At 37.6% G+C, this 14,541-nt stretch overlaps 2 protein-coding genes across 18 annotated transcripts in view; one reads left to right on the forward strand and one right to left on the reverse strand.

Moving 5' to 3' along the window:
- The window catches only part of usp9 (ubiquitin specific peptidase 9), a 59,969-nt gene extending 57,499 nt beyond the window's left edge, over positions 1-2,470 (forward strand). For 8 of the 16 annotated variants that reach the window (XM_087266942.1, XM_087266950.1, XM_087266946.1 and 5 more), the window contains one exon: positions 685-2,470. In XM_087266942.1, coding sequence (XP_087123068.1) covers positions 685-825 — 141 coding nt within the window. In that variant the 3' untranslated portion in view covers positions 826-2,470. 16 annotated transcript variants of the gene reach the window in all.
- A 2,063-nt stretch (positions 2,471-4,533) lies between these two features.
- On the reverse strand, positions 4,534-11,129 carry rpl8 (ribosomal protein L8). 2 transcript variants are annotated; one of them, XM_087266251.1, is made up of 6 exons: positions 10,545-11,129; positions 10,232-10,375; positions 6,899-7,040; positions 6,516-6,734; positions 4,816-4,931; positions 4,534-4,726 (listed from the first exon to the last, which is right to left on the reverse strand). In XM_087266251.1, exons 2-6 carry the CDS (start codon positions 10,367-10,369, stop codon positions 4,568-4,570), a joined length of 774 nt encoding a protein of 257 aa, XP_087122377.1. In that variant the 5' UTR covers positions 10,370-10,375; positions 10,545-11,129; the 3' UTR covers positions 4,534-4,567.
- Between the last annotated feature and the right edge of the window lie 3,412 nt (positions 11,130-14,541).

Below are 14,541 nucleotides of genomic sequence, written 5' to 3' on the forward strand. Positions count from 1 at the left end.
TGGTAACACAACGTGGGGTCTCTGAACACTGTAACAGGTAAATGAAGTCTTCTAAGCTTGATCATGCATATTAATGAAGTTGCATCTCATTCACAATAGAGTGCACTGATTGGTTAAAACAAAGTCTTCCTCATGAATCAATGCTGAAAACTCAATGACGTCACTTTGTACTGGCCGGTACAGACAGCCAACCTCCACACTGGAATTTACACAAGGATCTGATTGCCTTGATGTATCTTCAAAATTTATTTTCAAATTGGAAGAACAAATTTGCTCCGAGCAACATGAGATATGTGTCCTAATAGTGTTTTTAGCAGCGTGGGACATGTATATGATCGACAACATCTAAAAAACTTGTTTTTGTGTTTCGTGACCCTTAAATTTTTTTTAAACTTTGCACTGAATAATTTATGTTATTATCTATAAATTATCAAATGATCTATTCTCTATCTATTTTAGTTTGATCTTTTACTTTATTAAACAATACAGCATGTTTTCCCTGTGTGAAAGTAGCTCTGCCAATAAGTTGGACCACAACTGTGTATAGATGTATTAGTTGCACTGAATGCTGAAGTGCACTGATGAAATGCATCACACCAGCCCATGTTCAACAACTATACTTGCAAAGCAGATAGGATGTTTAATGTGATCTGTCAGGTAATCATCTGTCATTGTTGTTCCCAGCAGAATAACCTCCCGCATACGCAGCCCTACACTGGCCCCGCCGCACAGCACGTCAACAACCCTCAGCGTCCCGGCCCACGAGCACAAGAGAACTGGGAGCCCCCCGAGGAGACGCCTCAGCCCAGCCAGACTAAAGACTAACAGCACGCTGTCCCACTGTCCTCCATCTGAGATCTCCAGCAGGAGTCTCCAGTCCAGAGCAAGACCAGGCCCCTCCATCCTGCTCCACTCCAGAACATCCAGCTTCCCTCAATCTCTAACCCTGGAGCGGAGCATTAACTGTCAAAAGTCTAACTCGCGGTGGACTCTGCATATTGTTTGTAATAATAAACCGGGCCTGATGCACTTGTCTCGTGACAGAGGTGTACATACTATGTTAATGTTTTGACTGTTCAAAAGCAACAGCGCGTGTGATGCTGTTGAGAGACTGCAGATTTATCAAAACCAACTGAAAAAAACAAACAAAAAAAAAACTACAAAAAAAAAAAGATACAAATACTACGGTGAAAGACAAAAAAAATAATCCCTGTTTTATCCCATGCTCAGTAGTAAGGTTTGGGCCGTTTGGGTCATTCTGCTTTTGATCATACATTATATTCATGTCAAAGCTTAACCGGCTGTGGCGCCTCGTGAGCGAGAGTTGGCCATAGTTTGTGAACGATGGGACGGTTGGGTGATGATCTTGACGTTTCGTTGATGTGAATGGGGTGCTGATGCAACTTTATTCTGGAAATTCCTATTGCCTTTTTCTTTCTTTCTTTCTTTTTCTGGTAATAATTCAATAATTTGAAGACTCCAGCTGACACGCTGTAACATCTTAGCATGGCTTCACATCAAACTAGTATAGCCGAAGGCAGTTCCGCCATTATTTTTTCTTTTTTTGGTCCACAGCAACCGGGAAGAACCTTTCTGTTTGGTCCTCCCTCCTTCCATACGCTCTTCTAGATTTGATGTTTTCGAAGCAATGTAAGAAATAAGTGGCTTTACAATTGCACACGTTTCCTCGGATAAATATTTGGCTGTCGCTTTGTTTGGTGGGATAAACGCTTAAGTTTTGACGATAGGAATTTTAGAACGAGAGAAAATATATGCAACAGTTTCTGCCTGGAGCATTAGGGGACAGAACTCGTTTGGCTTATTTGTCTCGATGCTCGCGTCGGACAGATGAACTCCTGGCAAATTTAGACGGCCGCCCGACTTCGTGATCCCTGTTCACATTCGTGTATTCAAATAGAGGCCTGTTCTGGGGATTCTTCATTTAAGGAGAGTGAACATAAAAGCAGGGTTGTACCATAACATAAAAGAATAAAATAACTGCTGGTTAGTCATGTTGCAACTTCAGTTAGTAAAGTCTCTTGGATTTAAAGGAGTAAACATCGGTAGATACTGTATGTATTTAATTGGTAACTTGAATGCTTTTTTTTTTTCCTTGGATTTTGTTGGAAAAATACCAAATACTCCTGCAAATGAAAATATTCTGCCCATCATATATTTAAATATTTTGCTGTTTTATTTTATAGAATTTATTTTGTTGTATTTCACTAAAAGAAAAATAGAATTTGATTTAAGAGGAACATTTTTGTCCTTGTGTTATTTTTAAAGATTATTGACTGTACAGAGTTCTTCGCCCTGTTTTTTGCCGACTTTTGTTTTGGCCATGATGTGACGCTGAATTCTGAAGCCACAGTCACAACGTTGACTTTCACTTTGTGAGGTTTTTGTGCACAGAAATATTAGAGAAAAGCATTGCGCCCTTCGAGAATAAAGAAAAGAAATCTGGAAACAATGTGTCTCGGTGTGAGTTTTGACAACCGTGAGTTCATTAGCCTGAAATGTTAAAGCAAAACTTGCGTTCATAAGGAACTTCTGATAATACTGAAACAAAGCACTTACCGCCTTGGGCAGGGGTGCCCAAACTCGGTCCTGGAGGGCCGGTGTCCTGCTTATTTTAGTTCCAACCCCAATTAAACATACCTGAACCAGCTAATCAAGCTCTTTCCAGGTGTACTAGAAACTTCCAGGCAGGTGTGTTGAAGGAGGTTGGAGCTAAACTTTGCAGGACACCGGGCCTTTAGGACCAAGTTTGGGCACCCCTTGCCTAGGGGAATGGCAGTTAGGCATGGGACGATAACCCTTTTCAAGGTATACCGCGGTTTGGAAAAGTCAAGGTTTTAAAACTGCCAAAAATTTCTGTAAAATATCTCCTAAGGTATTTGTAAGATTTTGTATTTACATTTTTTTTTTTTTTAGGACATTATCTCCAGCAGAAAAAAATATATATCCAAAGATGCCATTTTAAGTGGTAAAGAAATCTCTCTTTTTGAAACAAAGACAGCAGAAGTTAGTGATTCATTTGAATTATTTAGCCTGACATGTTTACTGCTCCAAAATATAAATCTTTCAAAACAAAATTAATATATATATTTTTTTTTCAAAAAGGGGAAAAAGTGAGCACAATACTGTGATTTTTATTTTTATCCAAGGTTATACTGTCAGAATCTCATACAGGCCCATGCCTAATGGCAATATTTTCAATACTCATTTAAAGTACTGGTTCAGACAAAAATAAAATTGTCATTTGCTACCCTCCAATTCCAACCTGTTTTTCTAGGGCAAGCAAAGCTGATCCAAATAATGGAGTATTTACAAGAATCTTAATCAGTTGCATTAGCTGTGTTTGATTAGGGTTCGAGCAAAACTCTGCAGAGGTTAAGCTCAAACTTCCCTCAACACACCTGAATGGAAGTTTCAAGTATACCAACTTGAATAGCTGGTTCGGGTGTCTTAATTGGTGTTGGAACTAAATTCTACAGGACACTGGCCCTCCAGACTGAGTTTGGGCACCCGTTTTAGAGAAAAGATATTTTAAAGAATGAATTAACTTTTAAATGAAAGCTAATCATTGACTTTCAAACTAAGCTTTTCCTACTATGGATGTTTAGTGCTGTTCTGAAAAAAAAAAAGTCCCAAAAGATTGCAATCATTTAAATAAGGAGTGAATGTTCAATTTTGGGTGTACTGTCCCTTAATGTGTCTAATTACAAGGAATTTGATTAAATTCTAAACCAAGTTTGGGTGCAGTTCTGGACTGTCCTCATATTTATGAAGCTATTTTAAGAGCAGCCTGATGCATTTCATGAACGTGCATTTTTTTTTATTTTTTTTTTTATATAAATTCAGTGATCCTGTCTGAATTTTAGGAAAAGATATTAAAACCCAACAGAGCTTAAATTAGGCTCAGTGTTTACACTAACGGAAGAACCATTACTATACCAGTCATTTTAGTAGAAAATACACAAAACAATGCAAACACTTAAGGATTTCTACACCTTATCTGCACTTCCCTTAGTGTGCAGCAGAGCTCACAGATCACCCGCCACTTTCTGGATGTCCATTGGGCTGATTTTAAACACTGCATGGAGTTTTTTTTCTTTTGGGCAGGAAATGTTGAGTGCGAGTCCAGGTAAACTAATTGCAGAAACTACACTAAAACGTCTTCTTGTCTGGAATGTATGCAATTTAAATAATCAAAGTTGCTGTCATTACTTAAGACTGCGACTTGTTCAGTAGGACCAATGGAGGATTTGAAACTGAGAACAGCGCAAGTTTGAATACACAGTTCCCACAATTCTTTAATTCATAGTGTTGAATGGTGCTAACTTTTTGTATGAGTGATTAAATGATCAGAGTGTGACAGCTACTTTCAGATCTACTATTTAAAAAAAAAAACATTTAATGGTCTTTCATGATGAGTTTACCATGTATGATTTGATTAACTTTATCATAATTGTATCCACACCAGCGCTTAAATGATGCGAGTGTACTGATAAAGTCACCAGACAAGTGAAATTTGTTGGGACACATTTTATTATGAAGATACAGATTAGTTTTCTTTGTCCTGGACGGTCTTTGTTCCTCGCAGTCTGCCAGTACGACGGGCAGCGATGAGACCGACCTTGCGTCCAGCGGGCGCATCTCTCCTGATGGTTGAGGGTTTACCAATGTGCTGATGGTTACCACCACCGAAGGGATGCTCAACAGGCTGCAGGAGGACCAGATTTTTAAAATCAGCATATACGGCTTTAAATCAGAAACTAACTTGACCTGTAATAATACATGAAATGTGCTTACGTTCATAGCCACACCACGGACACGAGGCCAGCAGTTTCTCTTGGCCTTGTATTTGTGGTAAGCACGTCCTGCCTTCAGGATGGGTTTGTCAATACGACCACCACCAGCAACAACACCTTCACAAAAACACAGTAAACTTCAGCTTCTTAAACACTTCCAGGTTTCACTAAATACATAAAGTTTGTTGAATGATTATAATGTACATTTTTACTTAAACTCTTAATCTCAGGTTTGCCATGTGAAACCAGCATGCCTTTTCTAGAGCGTAAATGTGTGTATTTTGTTCAAATGACAAGCCCTGTACTATAGACCAGATCCACAAGTGTTCTCAAACTTGAAATCACCAGTCATAAAGCTCTGTATGACAAACATAAAGAAAAAGAACCAAGCCTGAAGACTTTGACTTCATTTATAAAGTCATTAATAAGAAACATTAAACTCAAGTTAACGTAATTTCAAATAACCCAACAAAAAATAGATCAATAAATAAATATGAAATACATTCCACCTTCACTGCATCATAATTAATGTAAAAACAATAATAAAGTAGAAGGATTTAAAATGACAATGAATAAGTATTTTAGGGTTCCACAGTGATCTTTGAGCTGTCTTTTAACACACTGGTTCCTAAAGTGGGGGTTGCAGGACAATGTGCAGCAAATAAACTAGTAAATTAACCTACAGAAGAAAAAAAAAATAAGTTACATAAAAAAGCAAATAAAAAGCCATTAAACTTTCGATTTTTGCAACCACAGGGGTGATTCAGTTATATTAAAGCTCTGCAATAGCATCAGATGCAGCAGACTCCAAGTTAAACTGACACCATTACAGCACTCACCAACATTAAAAAAAATACAGGACACAACTGAACATGAAGGAAAATCTCAGAGTGGCATTTTCCAAAATTAAACAACAAACAGACTTGGGCCTATTGCCTGGGAACCTGTTTTAACATATGATCAAATGACTCCGTGAACATGCCAGGCAAAGATGATGATTATATATAAAATACCAGGGTTTCTGCAGGTTTCATCAAGCCAAATACAACACTTCAAGACCCCTTTGAGACCATTAAGAATGAAATTTTAGACTTTATACAAGGTTAAAGACTGGGATTCTTTCCTAATAGCCCGGGGTCATGAGGAATCGTGTAATTTTTTTTATTTTTTAGCTGATTAGGGAATTTAATTTGGGGAGTTTGCTGCAAAAATGTCTAATCAAATGTGAATTGTATTTAGTTTTTTAGAATTGTATAAGGTTTTACTGGGATGTATTGTTGGTCAGTGGATGGATGTCGGCCTGATTAAGTAGCTTTACTTGGACAGCAAAATTAGGACCCTTTTAAAATTGTTGAAGACCTACAAAACAATATTTCAGTGAATTTAGGACTTTTTAAAGGCTAAAAAAAAAAAAAAAAAAGACTCCCAAGACTCGGCAGACACCCTGATTTACGTTCTGTAAATCAAGACAGAAAAAAGTTGTATGTTTTGCTCAGAAAAAAGAAACAGAAGAGTCTTATACCCTCTACATTACAGTAAAAATGAAGCTGTGTTACACTTATTCTAATGCCTAATAACCTTTTCATCTTGGAGCATTTTGCACAAATATTAATCTGGATTATTATCACCATGAAATCAACATGATTGATCAAACAGATCATGATCAACAGATTGTCAAGTCCTCCAAGCACTTCTGCTTACCAACAACGGCTCTGTTTGCAGAAGAGATGACCTTCTTGGATCCAGACGGAAGCTTCACTCTGGATTTCTTGGTCTCGGGATTGTGGGAAATAACGGTGGCGTAGTTTCCGGATGCGCGAGCCAGTTTGCCTCTGTCTCCAGGCTTCTCCTCCAGACAGCAGACTATGGTGCCCTCAGGCATGGTGCCAACGGGAAGCACATTGCCAATGTTCAGCTGGGCTGCAGCAAGCCAAACACAGTCTCTGGTCAATACATGCATGCACGCACACGCACACGCACACGCACACACACACACACACACACACACACACACACACACACACACACACACACACCCACCGCTGGACATCTGCCTACTCTACTGTCATCCTGAAGTGCATTACCTTTCTTGCCGCAGTAGATGAACTGGCCGGTGTGGATTCCTTCAGCTGCGATGAACAGCTCGGTCCTCTTCTTGAAGCGGTAAGGGTCACGAAACATCACCTTAGCCAGAGGAGCTCCACGGCCGGGGTCATGAATGATGTCCTGCAGGAGAAAGTAGAGTCCTTTGTAAGTTCCCCTTTGTAGGGAGCAGTTCACAGCTGCTGTTAAGATGCATTTGGGTTGATCAGATCTCAAGCACAAGCCATTTGAATCAGACTTTTTTGTAACCCTTCTTGATTTAGTTAAACAACTAAATCGTATTTAATATTATCTTCATTTTCTATTTATTATTCATTTCTTTTTCATAAGTTGTGTGTTGCGGACCTCTTGGCCAGGTCACCCTTGTAAATAAGATCTTGATCTAAAGGTTTTTTTTTATCTGGTTAAATGAAGAAACATACATTTCTCTGAGGGTTGGCTCTAAACAAACAGCTAATAAAAGTTTACCTCAAATTAAATTTCTGTAAAATTTTGGGAATTTATTTTTTCTGTTGAAAGCAAAACAAGATAATCCGAAGAACGTTGGAAGCCAGCAGTGTCAGACATTTATAGAAGAAACAAAAAAAAAAAAGATAGGCAAGTCAATGGCTGCGGGTTTCCAACATTTAAGTATATTACTAACATGTTTAGTGTTCAATAGAGAGAAAAAAAACTCAAACATGTTTAGAAGATGAGTAAGAATGAGTAAAGGAGATCATTTAGATTTTGGGGTGAACTATCCCTTTAAACTTTAATGAAAGACGAGAAAAAGTGATTTAAAAGAGAAGCTTTTCCCCTGCCCTGACAGACTGAAAATGCTGTGGGTTTGTGTTGGAAACAACTAGTAACAGAACATCATATGCAACATGTTATATGGTGAATGAATGTCATTTTAGCACATTAGATGCTGAACTAACATTGCAGGGTTTCTGCAGGTTTCATCAAGTCAAATTTAAGACTTTTTAAGACACTTTAAAGAACATTATAAAGAGATTTTAGACTTGGCGCGCACACACACAAAAAGTTTATATATATATATATATATATATATATATATATATATATATATATATATAGTGACGATCTCTGAATGGACCGCACAATTTAAACAAACGCACTAATTGTGAACACCGAAATGAATGACGTTGTGGGGGCAGATGGAATCTGTTTCCAATAAAAACGGAAGTGACAAGGTGTTTGGTGGCGGGTTGTGTGGTTGGAGGAAGGTGGTCTGAGCGGAAGTGAAGGTGGAGCCAGTGTGCATAAGGACGCGACGTGCAGAATAGCGGGGCGTCCTGAAAAAGGTGATCCAAGTGTTTGTTGGGGAGCAACGGTACCAATCTGCACTGTGGGTTCTCTTGCTGGATCGTTTGCGGAGGGGTTTTGACTCGTATCTCCAGGCGCAGACCACCATAACTTCCGCAGAGTTGTTGACAAAAATCTTGGGTTGCCTGGACGTTGTCTCCGTGAGTAGTAGTCTTCCTGAATCTGCTTCGCTTAAGTCTATGATCTTCATCTCAAATCATCGTAACGTTATCCTTCGGAGGACAAGTCATCTGTTGTGAGCTAAAATCTACTATTAAAACTAGTTTCCACAGACAATTGCACAACACACTCAATTCCCTTGTGTGAGTATAGATTTTGATTTCCCCTCTTTGTGTTGTTTTTTTTTTAAATAATACAATTGGGGTAATTTTTGTTTTGCTTGTTGACGCTTATTTATTTTTGTGTTTTGTTTTTGATCTGGACTGGACTGTTTTAAGTCTTCGCTGTTACAAGATGCTAATTGAATATTTCTTGTGTTTTGTTGTTGTCACTTTTGGTTAAGAAATATGACCTGAGTTGAATTGAATCTTGTTTGATAATTTATTCCACTTCATTTTGTGTGTAACCAATGGCTTGTCTCTGCTGCTAATAACGTTATTTGGGGTAATTGTGCATAATCTGATAACGTGTGTATATATATATATAGACAGGTTTTAATTCTGTCTGGCACCCGAACAGTTCTTTACTTTAATCTTTAGTGCAAATTCATTTGTTTAGTGCAGAAGTCATTAATACTATTTTTTTTTCTCCAGGGTGCAATGGTGTTTACCAACACTCCTGTGGGAAAGAATTTTTATTAAAGTGAGTCACGTGACCAAGTGGGTATGTCGCAGGGCTCCGACACAAAGAGACTGGAGAAGTGTAGTTATTTCTTAGCGACCTACTTGAATGTGTCAAAAGAAGAAAACTCTAGTTGTATACCATTTTTAACATAATATATTTTTTCTTTTTTTAATGACAAGTTCAACATGGCTAAAAGTATATTTATTATGGAGGCAATTACATAAATAAACAAAAATAAATATTTGTTGGCTTTTGGTCCAAATTGACTGAGTACAACTTCTCTTGATTGAGTATAACTTCTATTCAACCTAATGCATGTCTGTTATAAACATGTCTATTTATAAATATGTCAACTTGTCCTTACTTCTGAAAATAGTTAATGTATGAATGCAAGATAACGGGTAATGGGGTAAATTGCTGTTATTATCATGATGAAATGTGGAATTAGTTTTTTCCCCCCTGATTTTATTAAGATATTTTGTTGATGACTGGATGAATGTTGGACCGATTGGGTAGCTTTATTTGGACAGAGGAAAATTAAGACCTGTTGAAATTAGTTAAGACATACACCACAATATTTCAGTGAATTTAAGAAATAAAGGCCTAACATTTTGTTTTTGAAATTTAAGACATATTAAGACTTTAAAAGCCCGCAGATACCCTGCATCAGAGAGCTTCATTTAAAGAAGCACTAACACACAATATGGTGCAATAATACCTGCATTAAGTAATCCAGCTGACACCAATATTTTATTATTTTCAATTAAACATTTTAGCTTATGATTGCATTTACCCAAATGAGCATTTACACCACAAAAGCAATCCAGCCAAAAGCCTCTCTCTACCTCTGGAAGAGTTGGAAAACATGGTAAAGTTGGTTTATATTCACACATTTTGACTTTATCATTAATAAAATAATTTCAATAAAGTATTCATTGCATATTCTAAATAGTGAAATCTTATTAGCAGCTGATGACTATCAAAGTACAACATTGTTCAGTCAGTTAAATGGTGCTGATGTTGTTTTGAAGTCACACTTGCATGTTATTTCAGTCAATTTAGTAAACAACATAAGGAGCGGTCACTGAATGACTGAGCAAATATAAAACCAACTTTACCTTAATTTGGAAAGCCACTTAAAACACATCAGAGCCTTAAAACACATCTTAGTAGCAGGTGTTGAATTAGACGTTTTCAACTTTTACCTTCACGATTCCCTTGATGTAGCCATGGCGTTCAGCGAAGTCAATATGACGGAGTTTAGCAGCACCTTTTCTGTGCTTGACATGGGCTTTGAAGACGGAGCCCGCACCTTTTCTCTGTCCCCTGATCACACGTCCCATTGCGGCCTGCAGAAACAATGACACATTTAAACCTTTAGCACGTTTTCACATGTAAATGGTGTGATAAGCTCAAATTAGTTTAACAGAGCAAGGTGTTTTTGCTCTTGGCAATTTAAAATACTTGTCATTTAATAAAACATGTGAATGTCACATTCACAAACACATGCAGACTGACCTGTCACATTTAAACGTATGGGACATGCAGTAAAAGATGCTCAAGAAAAGGCACAAGTTTTCAAGTTAAATTTTTCCTCAGCATCTTATTTATAAAGTTAATGTATGAATAAAACATTGTTATAGAGTTCGAGTCAATGAAAGCTGACGGAACTTTCATCTTACACCATTACATCTCTAGTGCGGTGACAGCCGCTGTTATTAATGCTAATGTTAGTAGTTTGCGTGGTTCAGTTTTCCACTATGGCGACTCGTACAATTAAAAACGATACATAATAAATAACTTAAGCACGTGTATAAAGGAAAAAAGCTCGTTTAAATAAGCATCCAGGTGGTCGTTGCAGGACGCCCGGCGCTTTAGGCCACAACACCAGACCGGATAAGCATCAACACTTCTATCAGCAATATCACACACGCTTTACACTACTAAGAGACGCGAACGGCACAGAAGAGTTCGTGACTAGTGTGGCGACACTATAAGGGCTGTTAGATGTATGGATGATGAACTTTAAATGGTGATTGTATTTAGATTGAACGGAGAGACAGAAGATTGTTTCCCATACCTAAACTCCGTTGACGGAAAGAGGAAGCGAAAGGGGGCGATGCGGATTTTCTTCCGGTGAAATGGGCGGAACGAGAGGGTCGGGAACCCGGATGACTGCACAGCGTCTCCTAGAGGATGAACATAAGAAAGCCGTTTAAAGATTAAAGGGCTAGGCGTTTAATCTAGCAACACGGGAACACAGTTTATTCTGTGTGTGTTGTTTCATACACCTTTACTAAGCATATATCATTATAATATGTTCAATTCAATTCAGCTTTATTCAATTCAGCTTTATTTGTATAGCGCTTTTACAATGTAGATTGTGTCAAAGCAGCTTCACATAAATGGTCATAGTAACTGGTACTGTGTGGTTCAGTAACTGGAACAGTGTGGTTCAGGTTTTAGTGTTTAAGTTCAGTTCAGTTCAGTTTAGCTCAGTTCAGTGTGATTTAATCATTACTGAGAGTTCAAACACTGAAGAGCCAATTCATCGATGCGTAGCTCTACCAATCCTGAACCATGCGAGGCAGTGGCAACAGCGGAGAGGGAAAAAAAACTTCACCTGATGGGAGTGAAGAAAAAAAACCTTGAGAGAACCATACTCAGTTGGGCACGACCATTTTAATTTCTCCGCTGGCCAAAAGTCTAGTGCAGAACTTCATTCGTCGTGGTTTAGGCTGGAAGATAGCCTCAGCGAAGACTCGTCTGTCCCTGGAGCGTCGCTGGAATCAGACTCATGTTCTCCACTCCCCACGACCATCAGCGCAGCAGCAGCTCAGGATATGGCCTGGTCCCGGATATGGAATCCTTGGGATCATCACGTCGCTGTTCTTGGATCCAATCAGTGACTCCGCATAATCTGAGGACCTCGGGATGAGTATCCCAGGAGAAAATAGTGAATAAAGAAAATAATTAGCGTAGCTGCTGTTCATAGTGTATATAAGCAAGATGTAGAAGCCAGTGTGGAACCCGCTAGGTGATGCATTGAGTGTATGCTTTACTAAACAGATAGGTCTTTAATCTAGTTTTGAACTGGGAGAGTGTGTCTGAGCCTCGGACGTTATCAGGAAGGCTATTCCAGAGTGTAGGAGCCATGAAAGAGAAGGCTCGACCTCCTTTACTTGATTTTGCTATTCTAGGTACTACCAGAAGCCCTGAATTTTGAGATCTTAAAGAGCGAGTTGGTTTGTAGCGAGACAGAAGGTTGGTTAGATAATATGTAGCCGGCTACACATCTTTGGATGTACAAAATAAGCGACGAGGAGGCAGCAGCGGGTCAATCATGCATCTAGATACTATTGGGATTCACCTGCTGTTGCTGCATCGGACAAAAACTATGGTTGCATGTTATTGCTATTTTGCGATAGTCTTTTTTCAGTATTTACACAGGGCTGTCACTATATATAATTTGTTTAATTTGTTTATGAGCGAGGCAGTGGTGCAGTAGGTAGTGCTGTCGCCTCACAGCAAGAAGGTCGCTGGGTCGCTGGTTCGAACCTCGGCTCAGTTGGTGTTTCTGTGTGGAGTTTGCATGTTCTCCCTGCCTTCGCGTAAGTTTCCTCCGGGTGCTCCGGTTTCCCCCACAGTCCAAAGACATGCGGTACAGGTGAATTGGGTGGGCTAAATTGTCCATAGTGTATGTGAATGTGTGTGTGGGTGTTTCCCAGAGATGGGTTGTAGCTGGAAGGGCATCCGCTGCGTAAAAACTTGCTGGTTAAGTTGGTGGTTCATTCCGCTGTGGCAACCCTGGATTAATAAAGGGACTAAGCCGACAAGAAAATGAATGAATTTGTTTATGAACAGTTTACAACAATTTATATAAATGTCACGCATCAACAAGGCATTGACATTTACAGTGTGTGTAGCCTATATAAAACCTACATACTGTATACATTTAATAACAATATATATATATCCCCTAAATGCTCATTTTGTACTCATTTGACGCAAATTCATTAAAAAACCCTTCTTTTTAAACTTTTGTATCCCCAAATTGTAATTCTTTGATTACTCTCTGAACTTAGATCCTTCTCATTGTAAATTTGTTATTAATGTATTGCTTTTTATGACTAAACTTTACATCCATAAATGTAAATTTTCAGAAAAACATCCTTACGTTTTGTTTTAAGAAAGGATTTTGATTTATATTGTGCTATTTTGATTCATACAGTTGAATTCAGTATTATTGGCCCCCTTTAAATTCTTTTTCTTTTTAAATATTTCCCAAATGATGTTTAACAGAGCAAGGAAATTTTCACAGTATGTCTGATAGTATTTTTTCTTCTGGAGAAAGTCTTATATTTGTTTTATTTTGGCTAGAATAAAAGCAGTTTTATTCTTTTTTAAGGTCATATTATTAGTCCCTTTAAGCTATATATATTTTTTGATAGTGTACAGAACAAACCATCATTATACAACTTGCTTAATTACCCTAACCTGCCTAGTTAACCTAATTAAGCCTTTAAATGTCACTTTAAGCTGTATAGAAGTGTCTTGAAAAAATATCTAGTCAAATATTATTTACTGTCATCATTTCAAAGATAAATTTAATCAGTTATTAGAAATGAGTTATTAAAACTATTATGTTTAGAAATGTGTTGAAGAAAATGTTCTCTCCGTTAAACAGAAATTGGGGGGGGGGGGGGGGGGGTAACAGGGGGCTTCAGCGGTATATATCTGATAAGTATATTGCATGTAAAATTATTTCATGGTGTAAATCATTTAACTTGTATAATTAGCTACAATTTTTTTTGTCTGTTTGTTCATATTTTATCTTTGAAAATGTGCTTTCTTGCATCATTTTTAAAAAGCCTATAGTTGAAATCAAAATTGTTAGCCCCCCTAAATTATTAGCTCTTGTGTATTTTTTCCAATTTCTGTTTACATAACACAATAGTTTTAATAACTCATTTCTCATAACTGATTTATTTTATCTTTGCCATGATGACAGTAAATAATGTTTGACTAGATATTTTTCAGACACTAGTATTGAGCTTAAAGGTTAGATTAATAAGGTAAACTAGGCAAGTTAGGGTAATTAGGCAAGTTATTATATAACAATGTTTTTTTTTCTTTAGAAAAAAAAATAGCTTATGAGCGCAAATAATGACCTTAAATGGGTAGAAAACCTGCTTTTATTCTAGCTGAAATAAAACAAATAAGAGTTTCTGCAGAGGAAAATATTATAGCAAATACTGTGAAAAATCCCTTGCTCTGTTTAAATCATCATTTGGGAAATATAAAAAAAAAAAGAAAACAAAAATTCACAAAAGGGCTAATAATTGTGACTTCAACTGGCCATCTGTATGTGTGTGTTTGTTTACATTTTGCTCTTTAATAAAACAACAACAAAAAGACTTTTTGAAGCCATGATTTGCAGTCATTTGGGCTATCACATTAACAGCAAATAAAAAAAACAAAAAAAGAGATAATTTGATGGAATTCTAAAAGACTA

Source organism: Danio rerio, chromosome 9 (genome assembly GCF_052040795.2).
Source record: "Danio rerio strain M-AB ecotype USA chromosome 9, GRCz13ab, whole genome shotgun sequence".
NCBI lineage: Eukaryota > Metazoa > Chordata > Actinopteri > Cypriniformes > Danionidae > Danio > Danio rerio.

Coding starts and splice junctions, on each gene's coding strand:
- rpl8 (XM_087266251.1), bottom strand. CDS start 10,369: ATGGGACGTGTGATCAGGGGACAGAGAAAAGGTGCGGGCTCCGTCTTC. Junction 6,735..6,898: donor CATCTACTGCGGCAAGAAAG/GTAATGCACTTC, acceptor GGCTTGCTGCAG/CCCAGCTGAACATTGGCAAT. Junction 4,932..6,515: donor TGCAAACAGAGCCGTTGTTG/GTAAGCAGAAGT, acceptor GTTTTTGTGAAG/GTGTTGTTGCTGGTGGTGGT.